General features: G+C 32.6%; 1 protein-coding gene across 12 annotated transcripts; it reads left to right on the forward strand.

The window, feature by feature from the left end:
• Nucleotides 1–295: 295 nt before the first annotated feature.
• LOC112278117 (fatty acid amide hydrolase) lies at nt 296–8,593 on the forward strand. Of its 12 annotated transcripts, none has more exons than XR_016501155.1 (22): nt 296–949; nt 1,169–1,347; nt 2,162–2,271; nt 2,466–2,529; nt 2,766–2,968; nt 3,059–3,182; nt 3,427–3,504; nt 3,623–3,770; nt 3,971–4,083; nt 4,271–4,346; nt 4,610–4,681; nt 4,821–4,872; nt 4,995–5,090; nt 5,236–5,316; nt 5,602–5,705; nt 5,833–5,925; nt 6,143–6,211; nt 6,394–6,458; nt 6,712–6,773; nt 6,974–7,081; nt 7,303–7,435; nt 7,637–8,593. XR_016501155.1 is itself a non-coding variant. In XM_024511224.3 (21 exons), exons 2-21 carry the CDS (start codon nt 1,239–1,241, stop codon nt 7,369–7,371), a joined length of 1,896 nt encoding a protein of 631 aa, XP_024366992.1. In that variant the 5' UTR covers nt 296–949; nt 1,169–1,238; the 3' UTR covers nt 7,372–7,616. The 12 variants fall into 12 exon arrangements, 9 of the variants coding, with proteins under 9 accessions (XP_024366992.1, XP_024366997.1, XP_024366996.1 ...); XR_016501156.1 differs by having other exon boundaries at nt 6,986–7,081; XR_016501157.1 differs by having other exon boundaries at nt 2,769–2,968; nt 6,986–7,081.
• The last annotated feature ends 11,360 nt before the right edge of the window (nt 8,594–19,953 follow it).

Raw genomic sequence — 19,953 nt, forward strand, 5'->3', positions numbered from 1 at the left:
TCTAGGGTCATGTCAACTTCTTCATGGCAAATAACTATTCTTCTTTTTGGTTTTTTAAATAAAAAAAAATAAAAAAAAGTTAAAAGACTCACTTCAGTAATTTCCCTTACAAATGTTCACTTCACATAAAAAGCGTCGCGTAGAAAAAGTCGCCCGCTACTTTTTCACCAAAAAGGAAAAGTAGGGCCTCGAGATCTAATTCTGGAATTGGTCTTGATCGTCATTACGAGAATTAAGCGCCGATTTTTCTGCATGAAGAGTTGTGTGTTACAGCGTGTGTTGGAGCTCAGAATTCTGTCTCCGAATCAAGATTTTGAATGATGTTTTCTCCAGTCGACCTTTTTTCAGAGATCATTAATCTTGTCGATAAGCGGAAAAAAAAAAACAAAGAATGCAGACTGTCAGTTCTCAAAGCAGAGCTAGTTGTACTGGTAGCCTGGCTTGGGGAAGAGCGTGAAAAGAGAGTGCAGTGAGTGTGCAGAAAGTGCAGAAGGCCAATGCATGGACGGTATCTATCGTCTTACGAGCATCGTGTTAGTATTAACGAAAACAGGAAAGAAAAGATGGCAGGGAGATTACGAAGGGGACTCGTGAGCCGTCTGTGGAGGAGAGGAGGAGATGATGCTCATCTAATGATGGTGAAGCACATGCGCAGCATGGTGGCTTCTCTAGCTTTCTAAGGCATGGCCAGTATAGCGACGAGAGAGAGAGAGAGGAGGAGGAGTATGGGAGACGGAGAGAATGAGAAATAGCGACCCTCTCAGTTCACTCGCTTGCGGTTGCTTCAGTGGTCCCTAGTAAGCGCCTATGAGGGGATAGATTGAGTGGACAATTAAGCGAACGTGAAGAAGACAGGATTGAAGGAGAGTTGTTTGATTGCGTAGGGGATAGTCTTATTCAGCTGTGAATTCACATTGCTGCCCACTTAACGCTGCAGGGCCACCCCCAGGTAACGGGTCAACCAATTTCCACCAACTCCATTCTCTTTTTGTACAAACCGATTCAAGCGCTAGCGAACTTCCAGCTGTCGTCTCTCTTTTGCAGCCTCGTGTGATTGCTTGTTTGAAGGCACTGGCTTCGCTTGGCATGAGATGTTGGCTGCGACACTGTTGAGAGAGCCAGAGTAGAAGAAGAGAAGTTTTAATTAGATTTCTTCTAGGTGGTTCAGAATTCCGGAAGCCAACGTTGACAACTCTAGGAAGAAGATTGATCAGGCTTTTTGCGGTTGTATCCAAGCAATGGTTGAGACTCTGGAGGGCGTGAAGCTAGCAGCAAGAGCGCCAAGAATGGAGATGATGAGCACCGACGAGGATAGCAAAGCCGAGTATCTGTATGTTGATGTAAAAGGTAAGAGACTTAGCATTACAGGCATTTAAGTGCATCCGGTATTCATGTAACTTAGCGAGTGAAACAATTAGAATAACTCACTTAGGTTTACACCAGATATGAAATCTGGATGACTTTTACATAGCAAACTCAGTCGTGGTTCTTGGAGTTTCAATGCATTGATCTTCGCGATGCACCTTTCTGGTGCTATGCCAGTATTTTTCAACTGGGAGGATCACGTGCCTCAGGAACCAGTCTCGCTTATTTCCGCAATCTCCTCTACCTTCTATCAGAATCCACGCAAGACCAGGTCTCACAGTTCTACAAGATGGTGCGGTCCCCCTCACATGCTTCAGACATCGGCTTGAGAAAGAATTTAAGAGTCTGGCTGCAGGCAATGAACCTAGACTGTACAAATACACCTCTAGACCATCGAGGAGCATTCCTTCAATTCCCCACAGATCGTCTTTCTGTGCCACTTCAATATCTAATTGTAGCTGAGTTTATGGTGCCATCCTATCTGTTTCGGTAGCATATTCTACATCTAAATTTTTATCGTGCGCACAGTTTGATTGCTCGAATTAAGAGTACATAGTCAAGCTGAAGTATGAATTTCATTCATTTCAGACGGCTGTCCATGTTAAGGACTAATTTTTGAGCCTTACTTTCCTAGTATGCAAAGTTTGCAAGAGGTCAGTGTTCCCGCCCTTTTCCGGGGTTAAGTGCGCCTCGAACCTAGATTGTGAATACTTTTTTCCTGACATCATGATCGTTCAAGATTTGCGAGCAAAATGTGTGAGAAGCACTCATTTATGTTGTTGTTAATGCCTTGCAGCACCAGTTTTGGCGGGTTTTCCTCTCAAGTGCTTCGCATGGCTCTTGGAGACAGGATTGGCAGGCTCTTTTCTCTTGCCAAAACTCAAAAAGGACAACTTGATTACCAAGGTCATTCAGAAATACAACCATCATCTAATAGATAAGAATCTGTTCCTCTGAGGTCTTAATTCCCTTCACCGTTTTGTGCAGATGCAATATGAATGATAATCATTTTAGACAAATAGATGCCGGTGGAGAATATAGTGCAGTATAAGACCGTACGTTGAATTTTCCGTCATGGCTTGCACTGTTGTCTTGTGCAGACATTTTTGGAGTTACGTTATGAAGAACCACCCATGTACATTCCGCAATATGCCCACGACGATTGTAAGAACTTTACCATTCCACAAATTCCTGCTCGAGCTGCACCCTAAATCATCTTTGTCATGATGCAGAGTGAACGCTATCAAATCTTACAGAATCGATGCAATACTCACCCTAACTTTTCTCAACGTTATGCACAAATGAACTCTGAGGTAGGAATAAAGGTAAACCAACTAATATTAGTTTTATTTACAAACTTCTGTATAGTAAAGAGTATGACAAATTCTATGGATTTTCAGCAGATCATATTCAGGAGCAAATGGTACGAAGATTAGAGCCACACACAATGCCTGCAGTGAGTGTAGAGTGTGGAGTTAATTGCCTGCCACCATATGTAGCACGGAATATAAACAAACCGGTGGGAGGAGTGAAGGGGTTCGGTCACCGAACCATTCGTGACTATGCCCATGCTTATTCCTCAGGAAGGATCACTCCAACGCAGGTATGACCTGTTCATGTTGAATCTAATGCTTCTGGAAGTCTACGCACTGTAATTTAGACTGTCCACTTATGGACCTCGCACTTTAAATAGGTGGCGGAGCAGTTTATATCTGCAATCGAGGATTCCAGAAAGGCTGGAATGAACCTGTTTATTGCGATGGATTCGGGAGACGTGCTTTCACAGGCTGCTGCAGCAACTGAGCGCTATAAGCAAGGTACTGTACTCAGGTCACAGTATTGTGTTATATATATATATATATATATATATATATATACACATATCAATGCTACAGTATCCTTTCCATTAGTTTATACTCCAGTTATAGTGGATGCGGTTAATCTTGTACTCTTCAGGAAGTATACTATGTTCTTTTCTGTGCGTTGTTATCATAATCGAGTTCGTTGGCAACGTAGTACAGCAGCTCAACGCTTGCTTGTGGCCATCGGTTTGTGTTTCAGGAAAGCCGTTGTCTGTGTTGGATGGAGTTCCAATTGCTGTGAAGGATGAGATAGATTGCTTACCATACAGAACTACTGGTAAGAGAATGTCGTGGGGTGTATCCATCGAAATAAAATTTCACATTTGGCTTGAAGCTGAATATTATTTATTAAATAGTTTATGTTAAGGTGCCGAATTAAATACAATGTTGCACAGGAGGGACCACATGGCTTGGCAAAGTGCGGGAGGTCAAGGAGGATGCAGAAGCGGTGAAACGCCTGCGTAGTTGTGGAGCAGTGATGGTTGGGAAGACCAACATGCACGAACTTGGGATGGGCACCACTGGCATCAATCCACACTATGGGTGCGATTTTATGGTTCTAGAAGTACTAACTGCGTGATACAATCCTGATACTTGCAAGGCTCGCAGAATCTTATCGCTGTTGATTGACACGAAAGGATTTTCCTATATTTTCATCTTACCGCCTGATAGTGAATTCAACTTCTCAGATTTAAATGACCCTATTTGTGGAATCATTTAGCGTGAAACATTTCTTTCTGCAGAGCAACCCGTAACCCCCACAACATACTGAGGGTTTCTGGGGGTTCGTCTGGGGGATCTTCTGCTGCTGTGGCAGCTGGTATTTGTCCAGCAGCACTTGGCGTAGATGGAGGAGGTGATTCTCCAAGGCCAATTTCTTTCTCTAAAGGAAAACTATCATATATCAGTTGTATTATTTTGGTGCTGCTCTCAATGTATTGTACTTCTGTCTACACGTGCGAATTTTTTTGATTGTCAGTTCCGGGTTGCATCCAGCGCCTGATTTAATTACTGTTGGGGGGTTGCTGCATGCGTGGCGACAGGATCAGTGCGGATGCCGGCTGGTTTGTGTGGAGTTGTGGGCTTCAAGCCCACGTTCGGCCGTACATCAAATGCTGGGTGTGTCCTGAATTAAACCTTCTATCTCTTGGCCGAACAACAAAGTTATTTTTTTCTATGAATATTCTGTATGGCACAAAACAACTAGAAACCGCACCGTAACTGTAGGAATAGCACTAATTAAATCCTTCAGAACCATTTAGACAGCCACTTTGGCAGTATCATCCGAGTTCAGGTCCAGTGGAGCCAGTCAAGAAAGGCATATCTAAGAGTGATGGGGAAAATTTTATTATCCTATGATAGCTAATTGAGTGTTGTTGCAGAGTTCTGCCATTGAATTGGACGGTGGGAATGTTGGGGACTCTTACGGGATCTGTGGAAGATGCTCTCATTATGTAAGCTGAAATTTAATCCTTCTTTGAAGACCTAATTGACATTAGATGGTTACTTCATTTCAATCCATGGCTTCTTTCTTTGGTGGTCTCCATTACCGTAATATCCATTAACGTGCTCGTGGCACATTTGAACATGTAGGTACGCAGCAATGCATGGTCCTCGTCCTGATGATGACATTGTGTCCTTTCCGGTGAGCTCTTGACATTCATCCATGAAAGAATTTTAATTCTCAGAAATATTGAGAATTCAAAGACCTGCTTATGTACGTCATGGTAGCTTTAACAACCACTAATTACATCTTACTGATTTTAGCCACCAGCAAACTTGCCTCTCCTGAAGGATCCAGACGAAGCTTCTACCAACACTGCGAAAGTAATGGGGGATCTGAAATTTGCTAAATTCTCAAAGGTACAGCAATAATTTTGTGTATGAGACTTCACTTATGACTATTTGATCACGTACAGCTTTTTCTGTTTGATTTTTGTACTTCTTTGCTCCACCTAGTGAGAATGCTTAGATATGTGACTATTTGTACTGTTGCATCGTTTCGCAGTGGTTCGATGACTGTGATGAACCTGTACGGAACGCATGCCACCGAGCACTGCAATTAGTGCAAACAACCTTCAATACCAAGGTTAGTTTTTCAGTTTTTTCTTATCATAATATCATTTGTACATATGATGCTGTCGATCAAAATGGGATATATATATATATATATATATATATATATGTGTGTGTGTGTGTTTGTGTGTATATATATATATATATATATATATATATATATACACTTAATCATATACATTGAATTCACCTCAGCACGCTTCATCTCAATGATTTCTTCGGGTGCAGTCGAGTCCTAGTTTCCGCCATTTCTACCTCACGTTCCCTGTCGTTCTGGTGGAGCATTTGATGTTCGCAGGTGGTGGAAGTAACTATTCCCGAGATTGAGGAGATGCGGTTGGCTCATTTTGTTACTATAGGCAGTGAATGTTGCACCTCGCTAGGAGTTGACTACCGAGAATCGTGAGCCCTCCGAGAGTTTATCATTTTCGATCTATTTTAGTGACGTTTAATTACTTCGAAACCAGACTCTTGTCTGCATCGTGTTTTGAAGTCATCTGCTTACGGTGTATGCTTTAATGATTGTCAGAGGGCTCAAGGCATCCGGTGCAGACGTTCGAGTTACTAGTTCCATTTACGGGAGCTTTAACAATCGGGAATTCATTGGTGCACAACGTATGAGGTAAGTGTTGAAAGTACCACTATCGATGCTAATTCACTGGTTATAAATTCGTACTATTTGTTATGTATCATCACCTGAATCCCTATTGATGGAATTGCAATGAGCAAGAATCAGCATCTTTGCTACGGAAATATCAAAGAACTTCGTGTTCCACGAAAATCTGGAATAAGATTTTCAAATCAATGACAGTTCATCATCTTTTGCGCTGGCCGTCCAGGTTTCGGCAGATGCACTATCACAACGAGATCTTTAAGAAGGCAAATATTATCATCTCACCGACCACAGGGTGAGGCAAATTGAAGTGGAACAGAGTTGATTGAGATTCCGATTTTTTGCGACCATTATAATCAATTCATTCTTTGAATTCTATAGTTGATAAGGCTATGCATAGTCAAATTTGAATTGGATTGAGCAGCACGGACTGATATACAAGAAGTGTTTTTCCTAAATGCACTTGGATAATATTAGAGCAACTGCACCGTTAATTCGACGTGCTGCCGAAAAATGTGGAGAGCTTGATTATGTTGTTGGAGGTAAAGCATTCATCCTCTTCTTAATTCTAATTTCACCTTTAGTGACCAACCATGTTTTCAACTGCGTGAACTTGATTCGCTTCTGGTTGTGTAGGGTTGCGGACGTCCTGTGAATGCTTATATTTAACATCTTTACCATGCGGAGTAAAATCTTTAGACGATTGTTCAGACGATTGTTTATTACATCACTTCAATACTGCATGTTTATTACAATATTCCCGCAAGAATATTTACTTTTACTCTCGTGTTGCAGCCAAGTTAATGCGGTATCAGATAGCTGGAAACTTCCTTGGATTGCCAGCCCTCTCTGTACCGGTATGTTTATTCTAGTTTCCAGGGTTAGCCAGATCAAGCTCATGCCAAGTGGTTCAATAATTTAAGGCAAAAATCCTCCTCATTAGGAGAAGCAGGTTAGAGAATAGTCTAAGTCTAATCTTAATCTTGACAAATCCTAACATCACCAACCGAAAATCGAAATTGGTTGTGTGATCTGAGTCCCATTAATTTAGTTTCAGTTTGAGTTTCAGGTTGGACATGATGCGGATGGTTTACCAATTGGGATGCAACTTATCGGTCGCCCATGGTCAGAAGCGACCTTACTGCAAGTAGCAGCTGTGATCGAGGTCTCTCCTCTCTCTCTCTCTCTCTCTCTCTCTCTCTTTAACAGTCTGTTTCAGTGCCAGTAAAGTTCTAACTGCTACTGAACTGAATTGATGTAAAGTGACTTTCTTGTAGTCTCAGTAGTATTCCCATGTGGCAAATCTTTTGAGGTCGTATGAGGTGGAACAATATGAAGTTTAATGGTCACTATTGATTTTGTTCTTGTTTTTGATTGTGATCACAGAGACTGTGTTCCCCATTCCAACGACGACCTGAGGTCTTGTACGATCTGCTCTCAACACCTAACAAGTAGTAGAAATTTTACGGCGCTCCACAGCCGCTCACAAGTTCTGTTTCTCTTCAAAGATTCATATTAGGTATTACTTCAGAATTTGTACTTCGGTATTAGAACATTGCATCAAATTTTTCGCTTCTTCACTTACAGTGTAGAAAGTGACCAACGAACCCAGAAGAAGGGCAAAATGTCTGTCCACATTGGCAGCAGTGCGTTGGAAGCATTCACAAGTGCAAATCACCAATAATGCATTCATGAACTCATCACCGCAGCAAATGTCCAGATGCGCCATTCACAGCAATATCGCACGTGAGCTGTTGAGCACAAAGGTGATTCCTGTCACCCCAACGGCTATGTCCTCCCCTCGCTTGGCGGCCTCCCAGACAGTGCAACATCTGCGTCACTTCTGCTTTTGGAACGTAACCACATGAGACATAACGGTCTACAAAGACGAGGCGGGGGATGTTGCTGAGCTCGCGCAGGCTTCACTGGTGCCTGCCTTCAGCGAATTTTAGGTCAGAATACCCGAATCCCGAGTACTTCTCCTACAAGCATCCCGGCCGGGAGAAAAACTTTGCGTAATGAGTGATGGTTGCTTTTTCTCACAATCATTCCAATTCCTACATGAAGTTCGGAATCTACAATTTCCAGCTCAAGAACACAGCAACAAAACAGTGATTGACGCGGTGGTTCAGTTGCAATTGGTTGCGAAACTGAACTCTTGAAGCCCAAACCGATTGGAATGTAACAAAAGCAAGGCAACTTAATTTCCTAAAAACATCTGCAGCGAAGCGCGAGTGAGAGTATAAACACAGACGCCCCATGCTCGGTTGCAAGCTCGCTATCCCACTCTCTCTGTTTCTATCTGTCTCGCGCTCTCATATTCTGGACAACGAACTTTAGACTGGAGAGGGGAGAAGCATTCTGGGGCTCCCCAGATAGGACCCCTAAAACTGCCCCAGCGGCACCTCCGACAACCTCCCCTTCCTCTGGCGCAACTTCATAACGACCGCTTCACAAAATCCGAATGAAGCCACGTAATGGCATCACCCGCCCCAATTTTAATTTTGATTTTAACTAAGGATTAGCTAACTTCATCTATTTACACGAGTATTTTATAGGATAAGATTCTTTATGTTCTATGGAACTTGCATATTTATGTTTTTCCAGTTTTTAAGTATTTATATGATTACAAAAGTTCTTAAAATTATATATTTAAAAGTTTACATTTTTAGTCTAATTTTTCATATTGAAAACATATGTTTTGAGCACAAATGTGGTTTTAAAATATTCTAATCAATCTTCTCCTCTAAGATAGTAATAGTTTTTCTTTTCTTTTTATTTAAAATAAAAAATCTTTCCTTAAGAAAATATTATTGCACAATTTATTGCATGTTACTTATTATAAATTTATGACACAACCAATGCCATCATAATGCCATCATAATGCCATCATAGTTTTTGCTTTTACCATCACAACTTGCCATTCACAACATGCCATCCACACTTTTTTGTCCATGTTATTAATAAAAATAGATTTATTGTTTTTACTAACGATAAGAAATAATATTGAAATAAAATATTAAATATTAAAATATTGATAAACATATTGAGTGGACAACAAGTTACGATGATAGTAGCAAGAACTATGGTGGCCTTGACAACACCCTAAATCTATCTTCTGCAATTTTAATTAACATATTGTAATTAAAAACGAACTGGATGAATGAAAAAGAAAACATGATCCCCAATCTCTCACTTAGAGGGCCGGTAAGATCATCGCCAAATGGGCTTCAAAGGAAGCAGTGACCTATCCACGTCCTCTGGGAAATCAAGCGAAACCTCACTCGAAGTTTCTCGGATTCTAGAGTGACGACGCTGCCCCTTCGCGAGACATGGCGAGCTCCAGCCAACAACGATGGAATCTCATTGCGTTTCCATTATTTCACTGTCCCACTCATTAGGATCTTCGATGAGTTTTTTCGCAAAAAGAGATCGTCACCGTTTTAAGAACCCAGAGCTCCATCCCAAAGACTGCCACACCATGCCTCGAGAGCCTCTTCATGGTGCCAAGGTCACAGTTGTGTCTGCATGGCAGACAGGATGCTGGGGTCTGCATTCCTCCGTGCAGACACTCCACATTGTGTATTTAGGTCTTTATTGTCGAGAGCAGAAAGATAGACCCACATTCACGAGTGCCTATTCAGACTCTTCAGTGCACCAGCGTCAGTGAGCGGATTGATCGAGTAAGTTCTGGTGTGGTTTTATCTACACCTTCCTCTGCAGTTCTTTCAACACCTCTTGTTTGGTTTTCGCTCTACCTCTCTTCCGTTGTTATCTCACCTATGGTTATGTAGTTCTGTCTCCAACTTTCTTTTGTAGAATCTTCTCGACTAGTCTAGTCTAGTCATTATTAAATTTTTCAATTTAATGCAATCAAAATAAGAAATAACAAAATTTAACCCATGAAAAAGCATTCATCTTCAGAAGTTTTAATAATCAATTAATAGTATTTTACTTTATAATCTCTATTATGTTTAAACATTTTTTTTTGTTTTGGTAATTATCATTAGATGTTAGAAATTTAATCTTTAGCTTTAAAATTATTTTTAATATATCAATATTATATAATATAATTTATTATAATTTAGACATAGTTTTTTTGGTTATTATATTTTATACTTTTTTATGTTAGAATTGGAGACATGAATATGGACATAATTCTAAAAAGACAATATATTCTTATCTCATTGAGAAAGAGAAATTATACAAAAAAGAACTACTTTTAAGATAGAAAAATAAAATAAAATAGCTATTTCCAATTTCAAAGAATTAAAGAGCTTTGAATCAAGACTAGAATACAAAAAAGATATTGCCAACAATGAAGATTGTTCAGATCTTGTCTTTATGTATATTAAATACCAATAAGATTTATAAGAACCACATGCTCGTGGCAAAAGTATCAAGTTGTAGGTTGCTTCCAATACAACCTCCTAACAAACAAAAACTTTATAAAACAAGTTTCAATAGTTTTGTAGTATATTTATAAAAGTCTAAATATCTAATTTATACTTAAAAAACTTTCTTGAAGTTTTTTACAAAAGTTGTTATCTACTTCACATATTTCTACATGCAATTTTTTATTTATATATATCTAAATGTTAAGGATATGAATTTCAAAGAATTAAAAGATCAATACATTCTTGTGTCACATAAAAGATCTGAAAAATCACTCAAAGATGATATGATATTAAATTACAATGGCTATTGCTAAAGACAAGAAGACTGAAAGTCTTGAAACAAGACTAAAGACTAGAAATGCATCGACAAGAGTAAGAAAGGCTTTACTCTTATATCTATAAATACTATCCAAGCTATATGACAATATCCTATAGAATCTCTAATACATGTTTAATTTGCAAGACACATATTTTAACTTGTAAGAAAAATTTTCTATATGTACATGACATCATTAGTTTATATCACAAGCTATCTACGTGTGCTACATATAGCTAATTTGTTAGCTAAGTTTTTAATCTACCAATAAATTATAAAGTTGTATAAAGTCAAATATTATTAAAGACAAGAACTTTATAAAAACAAATAAAGAAGTGAGACTTTTTCAAAGAAGTATAATAAAATAGAAATTAATATATATATATATATTAAAAAGAAACTAGAATGGCTATTGCTAAAAGATAAGAAAACTTGAGACTTCTTGAAACTAAAGTAGAAATAAGAAAGAAATTGACAAGAGTAAAGAAGGCTTCACTTTTGTATTTATATATACTATCTACTTAAGAACTATGTAGTGACATTCTATAGGACTTCTAAAACATGTTGACTTTACACAACACTTATCTTAACTTGCAAGAAAATTTTTCTATATAGATGCCATATAATTAGCTTTTTTTTCAAGCTATCAATATGTATGGAATATGGTTAACTTCTTCACCAAGTTTCTAACCTACCAATTAACTATAAAAACATATAAAATCAAAGTAACATCTAAGAAGCTTTTAAAAAGTTTTCTTAAAAGCCATAATGAAATTAATCTATTTTTACCTATTTCTACCTATTCATATTATTTAGGTAATAATTATTATAAATATATGTCTGTGATATTATCTTTCTTATATAAATGAATTCTATGAGAAGCAGTAATCACATATCAAGAAGTCTAAGGTATAGCAAATTGAATTTGCCGTATATTTTGATATTTATTTTCTTTAAAAATATTTGATAGGTCCTCTCAGCCATCAATAATGTTCTATTCTAAGGAAAGAAGATCACCCTATTATTTGATCATTATTGAGACCTTCATAACTTCTTTCAAACAAATGATTTGTAACACCATCAAGAATTGTTTCTACCTCCAATAAAATCACCAAACATTGAGATTGACTTCTAAGGTTGTGATATCAAATGCGTTGTATCTTGCCATCTATTTAAGGAAAAATATGATGCTCTTGAAGGTCTTCATCTCTATTACGTTGTCTTAAAGGCTATAATAATAACAATATCTTATTCAATAAGTGAGAAAATAATGATTTTTGAGTAAAATTTGCTAACTATTGATTTTCCATCTCTTTAATGCCACAATTATACAAGAACAATAAACGAGGATAGAAGGTAGAATGCAATATTTTCTTAATTATGTTTCTTTTATAGCAAAGATTTGCTATTCTTCATCTTACTTTTGCTAGATGTTATTGATGAAAAGATTTGATCTTTTTTGCTATATTTATAAAGAAAATTATTGTCTCCCCTGTATATTTGATAATATCATATCAATACCAATGAATAAGATATTTCAACCTAATTCGCCATTGTCTCAAGACTAAAACTTCTTTTATTTCAAATTCTTGATTATTATCTACTTCTATAGGAGGTAGTGGTATTTTCTTTCTTTCTAGGATATTTACTATCTTATATGGCTTCAAAAGATACAAGTAAAATATGAGATGGATTTTTATACACTCCAATAAACATAATTAATAAGTAACTCAATTGACTTGTTCACAAATAGGAAATGGTCTAAGTCTATAGTAATTCAATTTATCACAAGGGCAAATAGTATTAATATTATAATGAAGTAGTTATATCTTAATACCAATATAGGCATCCATGTTGTTTTTTTGTTATTCTTGAGCCTCTTTTAGTTGTACCTTTATTGTTATATGCAACTCAAACAAATGATTTGCCAATTCTTTTGCTACATGATTATCAACTTTTGAAAAGTCAAAAATATCTAATTATTGATGATAACCATAATTAGCAAAAAAAAAATATTTGTTGCATAAAAAAATATATTATTGTTATATTATATATTATCTTATTTGGAAATGTATTGAATATCTAACTATAGAAGGTAAAGTTGTATTTTATAAGTATCTAAAATATCTTAATAAATTTCATCTAGATAAGAAGAATATAATTTGAATTTCAATTCAAAAGTGCTTAAAATTAATAAAAAGTATCCAAAAACACTCTTCTTAATAACCTCAACCATACACAAAGTTCAATTACCTTATTAAGTTTATAATTAGATAATCTTGATTTTTCTTTGTAAGTTCTAATTCTAGTCAATAAACTTTACTAAGCTATAACCTCTAAATTGACTATCTACTTGGTACAAAATTTTATACACAAATTACATTATAAGTCTTTTACATACTCAATTTTTTTTTTATTCTAATACAACTTATAAATTATGAGAAAACATCCAAAAAATCATATTGATATTACTCAACGACCAATTCAAAAGTTGATGTAGACGTTTTAGTAGTAATTTCTTATTTTCCAACTATTAACTTGAATTCAAAATTAGTGTGTAGTTTAATCTTCAAGTCTTTTAAGACCATGCTAAATGTCGCCTTTTTTTGATTAGTAGATCTTTAAATATCATAAAAATCCTATTTAATCTCAAATTGCTAACTTCTAATATCTTCTTGAATCAAAAACTAGATATCTTTAAATTGCATCATTAAATTAATACAAAATTTTATGCAGACTTAGTACACTTAATCAACCAAGTGCTATTAAGTTTTCAACTTTAGATGTGATATCAATTGCATGAACTAACTAAGAATATTAACCTTAATTGTATTTCATAAATCCAAAATTACCAATATAAATCTTCACTTTGAACAAAAATTACAAATTCAATTCAAATCCTATAAAAATAAGCCTTATGTATTCAATATGAGCTTAAAATTAGCTCTTCAATTCTAGCTTCTGATCTCCAAATGCCTTCATATTTTCTCTTAATGGCCATTTTAGTAGCTAAAGGTTTGATTTCAATCTTGTTTCATAATCAATTAATCCTTGGATATCAATTTAACCTATCTTAGGAATTTTTTAGCCTAGTCTTATTTTCAACTTAATTTTAATATCAATTATATTAATTATTTAATTCTTTTATATTATTTTTATCAAATTATGGATTTTTTAAGGTAATAAAAGATTTTATATAGTCTAAAAGATAAAATTATTAACCAAATTTTAATCTATTAGCTATTAAGACAAGAAAATAAACTAAGAGGCTTTTATAAAAACCTTATTTAAATATCTTAAATTATTATTGAACCAAGATAATTAGATATTAATTAAAATTTTATTTTTGATTATATTTTCATCATATAGTAGTGTTACAATACAATACCATGTTATTATAAGAAAATTCTATTAATGACAAAAGAGTTGTTCAATCATCTTATCATTAATTGATGGTACACCTCAAATACCACTTCAAAACTTAATTTACATGCTTTGTTTATCCATCAATTTTAGGATAGAAAGCCAAAGATAGTTTTATGTCTATATTTAAAATATTAAAAGATATTTTTTAAATCTTGCTAAAAATCGAGTCCTCCTATCTAATATAATATTTTTAAATAATTCATGATTGTAATAGATATTGTTAAAAAAAACTTAGCTATTTTTTTATATGTGATAGATTTTGTATATAGTACAAAATATGCAATCTTGTTGAAACAATCTATTATTATAAATATAAAGTTATAAGAACTTGAGACTAAAAGATCCGTGGTAAAATTTCTAGAAATAGAAGACCATGGTTATTTTAGAATGGATAATGGCTAAAAAAGTCCATAAATTGACAACGAGAAGTTTTTGATTTTGAACAAACATCTTTGACTACCTTCTACATTTGGGACCACCAAAAATCTTTGGATATTAATTCCAAAGTCTTATTATACTCAAAATATCTTGCAACTAGAAAGCCGTGGTGAACTTAAAGAATACATAATCAAGCTTCACCTTCTAAAATAAAAAGTCTCCTTCAAAATATAATAAATTATTCTTATATTTAAACTTAAAAGTATCATGATACTTAGAATGATTTTTCTTAATATCACAAATAAGAGAATCAAAAGACATACTTGATTGAATTTACTTAATAAAAGTCGAATCAATACTTATTATTAATTTCATCGCTCAAAGATGAAGATGCTTTCACTTCAAGAGATGTCCATAATTCATAAAAAATAACATTTCTTTCCTTTGAAGCAAAATTATGTCATTCAAAAAATACATCTTATAAACTTTGTTGTTCTTGTCAATAAAAAATCTTGAATTTGAATCTTTATAAGGACGTATTTTAACAAGCTTGACAATGATTCAAAATACCTATTGATATAAATTACTTAAGATTCTTGTGATTCATATATATGGTGACTTCATTAGAAGTGCTTTCTAGATAATGGAGCCATTTTTTAAATAAATCTATAATTATAAGAAGTTTTTTATTGTGGATCTTATAGTTGGGGTTAATTCTTAAAATATTTTTGGAATAAAAAGTTGTTAGGTGAAATTTATCATCTATTCCTATTTATGATAATATGGCACTTAAAGCAAAGTCTAATGTATCTATTTTTATAAAAAATGGCTTAAAAAATTTGATACAATATAAAATTGATACAAAAATAAAGACTTTCTTTAAAGCTTCAAATGCTACTTTTATTTCTTGATTTCATTGGGATTTGACTTTATAAATAAAATGTATAAGTGGAGCTATAACTTGAAATAAGTTCTTGATGAAGATTCAATAGTAGTTGATAAATTTCAAAAAATATTGAAAATCTCTTATTATTTTTGAGATTTGCTAATCTATAATAGTTTGAACTTTTTAAGGATCTATCATAATCTAGCATTTAAAATGATGTATTCTAAAAGTCAACTTAAGTAGTGTGAAATGCATATTTTTCTATATTGGTATAGAATCTTACAACTTTTAATTTTTGTAACATACAATAAACATGAAGTTTATATTTTTTTTGTGTTTTTAGAACAGACAAAAAAATTTTCCAAAAATCCTTGAAAGCTATCATTTATAGATATTAAAAAGCTGTTGATGTATTTATAAGTCTAAAAGGTATTACATTATATTCAAAATATTTTTACCTGATTTAAAACATAATATTCCATTCATCTCTTTCTTTAATGCATATCAAATTATATGCCTCTTATAGATCTATTTTTGTATAGATTTGAACTTGATTCAAGTGATCAAAAATTCTAGATATTAAAGGTAAGAGGTATTTATTTTTAATGATGATCTTATTGAATCTTTGACGATCAATATACATTTGTAATATTCTATTTTTTTGTTTACAAATAAAATCGAAGCTCTTATTGAAAATTTAGAATAGTGTATGAAATTCTTGGCCAGATTTTCTTCAATATATTCTTTGAATTCAATTAATTCATTTTGTGATAAATTATAGATTGTTCTAAATAGAAATTTAGTTTTTTTAAGAAGATCAATTGAGAAATCATAGGAATGATATTCTAAAAAATTATTTATATTTTTCTTCTCAAATAGATCTTAAAAATCTTAATTTTGGCTAAAAATGCCATTTGAAGTCTTTTTATTATTAAAAATAAGTGTGGTATAAATGACACAAGATGATATTTCTTTTGCAGCATGTAAGAAAGTTTTTGTACCTATAAATATAGGTTTGGTTGTACTAAAATTATACCTTTTTACTTGATTAATTATAATCTTAATTATACTTTCAAAAATATTAAGATTATGAAAAATCCAATCTATTTAAGGATTATATGTTTTTAACCATGATAATCTAATATGATTGGATTAGAAGGAGATCTAATATTATTAAATACTATAAAGCTACTATGATCATTAATTACTATTTCTAGAAAAAAATTCTTTATAAATATTGTCTCTAGAAGATAATAGATGACCATCTATAATTTCTATATAAAAAAGTTTTGTTTTTCTTTACTAAAAATTTGTTATGTCTTTTAATAAATTTTTCATTTAAAAAACAAGCTGAGGCTCTTGAATCTAATAAGATACAAGCTTTGTGATATTTAGGTCTTAAACTAATATCTATAATAAAATAAAGAGAGAGTTGTAAAAAAAAATACAACCTTTATTAAGTATTATACAAGGTTCCAGCCATGTGGCTCTTATTATAGTTGGACAAACTTATTTTTTGACATACTATCTTCTTTAGTAGTCATACTTTTCATTTTATGATTATGCTGCTTCTTTCGACAATGTGAAGCACTCAGATTTGATCCTCCATAATATAAATATAATCATTTTTGATGATGACAAGTCTTTTCTTGCTTAGTAAGAATTTTAAAATATACTTCATCAATTTGCTTATCCTTTACTTTCAAAGATATGTATTGAGAAGATATTGGTATGGCCATTGAATTATAATAACATTGAGCTTACTTACGTGATTTTTAGACCAAATTTCAAAAATTTGATTGTCACACTTTATAACAAAATAAATTGTTTGATTCAATATTTAAAGATCAAATAAATTAAACATCAATTTTTTTACTTCATATTGTAATCCATAAAAAAATTAGCTAATGAATACAATATCATTTCATTCGATATTAATTGTAAGTTGTGTAAATTATGAAGCATATAATATTACAAATTAATTTTTTGCTCACAAAATATAGATTTTTTTTGTAATACAAATTGCATTATGTTCTCCATACATAGATTGAAATCTTGTTAAGAAAGCTTCCAAATTTTCCAATATTCAATCACCTCATTTAAAAAAAGATGAAAACCATGATAATAAAGAATAAAAAAATAGTATTTTAATAAACCTGACTTATAATCCTAGAATTAAATAGCTTTGAGGTTGAAGTTCAATTGTCAATTGTACTTGATTGATAAATCCTCAAAACTTTGATCTTGTACTATCAAACTTCTCAAGTAAGACAATTCTTGGTTCTTTTGTACTTAAATAGTATTCTACTATAAGAGAAGGGACATGATTTGGAATAGATGTTGAAGTAGCTCCAATTATCTCCATATCTCTATTTTTTGTCATTCTTGTTTTTTTTTTATTGTGGTAGTAAATTAAGTTGATGTAACATAAACATTAATTTTTCAATTGTTCTTGCATTTTTTTCATTGCACTCTTCATTTTGACAAGCTCTACTATAATAATACTTAGAAAAAAAAAGATGTCTTATATTGCTTAAGATAAGTAAAAAAAAGAAATTAAAAATCAAAAATATTAAAAATAATATCAATTTAAAAGAAGTTAATTCATAATTTTTAATATAATTATTTTTTATTAAAAAAAAAGGTAATCTACTATTAATCAAGAGAAGATAAAGCTCTAATATTGTAAGTGTATTCTTGTCAATCTATCAAGGATAAGAATTCAATGAAAATAAATATATTAGTAAAATTTTTTCTTAGAAGTATAACAAAATAAAAATAAATAAGTATGTATATTAAAAAGAAATTAGAATAACTATTGCTCCAAAAGAAGAAAACTAGAGACTTCTTGAAATTAGACTAGAAACAAAAAAAGAATTGATAAAAATGAAAAAGGCTTTACTCTTGCTTCTATATATACTATCTACCTAGGAGCTATGTAGCAATATTCTATAAGACCTCCAAAACGTGTTGACTTTACACAACATGTATCTTAACTTGTAAGGTAAGTTTTCTATATGAATGCCACATAGTTAACTAACATGTGTGGCACATAATTAACTTTTTAATCAATTTTCTAACCTATGAATCAACTATAAATACATGTAAAGTCAAAGTAGTATTTATAAACCTTCTAAGAAGCTTTCATAGAAGATATTATGAAATTAATCTATTTTTATCTACTTCTATCTATTCATATCACTTAGATAATAATTATAATAAATATATGTTTGTAACAAATATACATTTAAGAAGCTTTTAAGAAGCTTTGCTATAAGATAAACATCAAATCTATCTATATTTATCTTTTATCTAGTATTTTTTATTTAAAGAAATATATATATCTGTAACATTATTACCTCCTCTTTCTTCTTTTTTAGAAATGAATTCCACAAAGAGCAGTCATTATATGTAAAAGAAGTCCAAGATACAGTGAATTCTATTTGCTATAAATTTTGATCTTTATTTCTTTCAAAGGTGGTTAATAGGTCTTCTTAATAATTTATAATATCCTATTCTAGAAAAAAAAAGACCACCATATTATTTGGTTGTTTTTAAGGTCTTTGTAACTTTTTTCAAACTAAATTACCAACTAAATTGCCTAACCATCAGTCTAATTCTCAAGGTTATCAATAACCAACCAATAACTTATCACAAAGTTTATTTACTTATTCTATAAAGCTTTACAAAGTCAAGATTGTTTTTGGATGACTTGGATTTTGTGAAATAAAATAGGATTGATATTTTTAGTGATTTTAAGAGTTTTCTAATAGACCTATAGGTAAAATTTTGTAGATTAATGGTCATAGTTGTGCTTAATATGTATTAAGAATCTTAGCTTGATCTTACAGTTGAATTGAGGGTTATTAAGGTTTAAGTGCGTCAAGGTCTCAAAAAGTAGAATTTTAGGTCTAGTGAGGGTTTTTAAGATTTCTTACAATTTGCTAGTTGGATTGGAGTGAAATTTATGTGAGAGGATATTAAACTTATTTTTCTATGTATGTAAGAATTTTGAAATCAATCGAATAATTAAAATGAGAGATATTGGCTCTAGGAGATTAGCATCAAGGTTAGAGAAGGAGGTTGGCCAATACCCGAGCATGTTTTTAAGGTTATCGTCTAATTGGTAATTTTGATCCTTTTCAAAAAAAATTGTGTTTATTTTTAACTTAATTTTTAAGAAGTGTGCAAAATTTGAATTAAAATCAACAATTCATTCATTAGTTATTGAGGTTTAAATCTATTGTAGAAATTACTAGGGTTTGATTAGGATTTGATTTAGAGTTAGGATTTGGTTAGAGTTTGATTTAGGATTAGGATTTGGTTAGGGTTTGATTTAGGATTTAGGATTAAGGTTTAGATTTTATTAGGATTTGATTTATAATTAGGATTTGGTTTAGGATTTAGGATTTGGTTTAGGATTTAGGATTTGATTAGGGTTTGATTTAGGATTAGGATTTGATTTAGGATTTAGGATTAGAATTAAGATTTGGTTAAGATTTGATTTAGGATTAGGATTTTATTAGGATTTGATTTAGGATTAGGATTTGATTTTTGATTTAGGGTTTGATTAAGATTTGATTTAAGATTAGGGTTTGATTTAGAATTTAGGTTTTGGTAAGGGTTTAGAATTT

Source organism: Physcomitrium patens, chromosome 26, assembly GCF_059467195.1.
Source record: "Physcomitrium patens ecotype Gransden chromosome 26, ASM5946719v1, whole genome shotgun sequence".
NCBI classification, from domain to species: Eukaryota; Viridiplantae; Streptophyta; class Bryopsida; order Funariales; family Funariaceae; genus Physcomitrium; species Physcomitrium patens.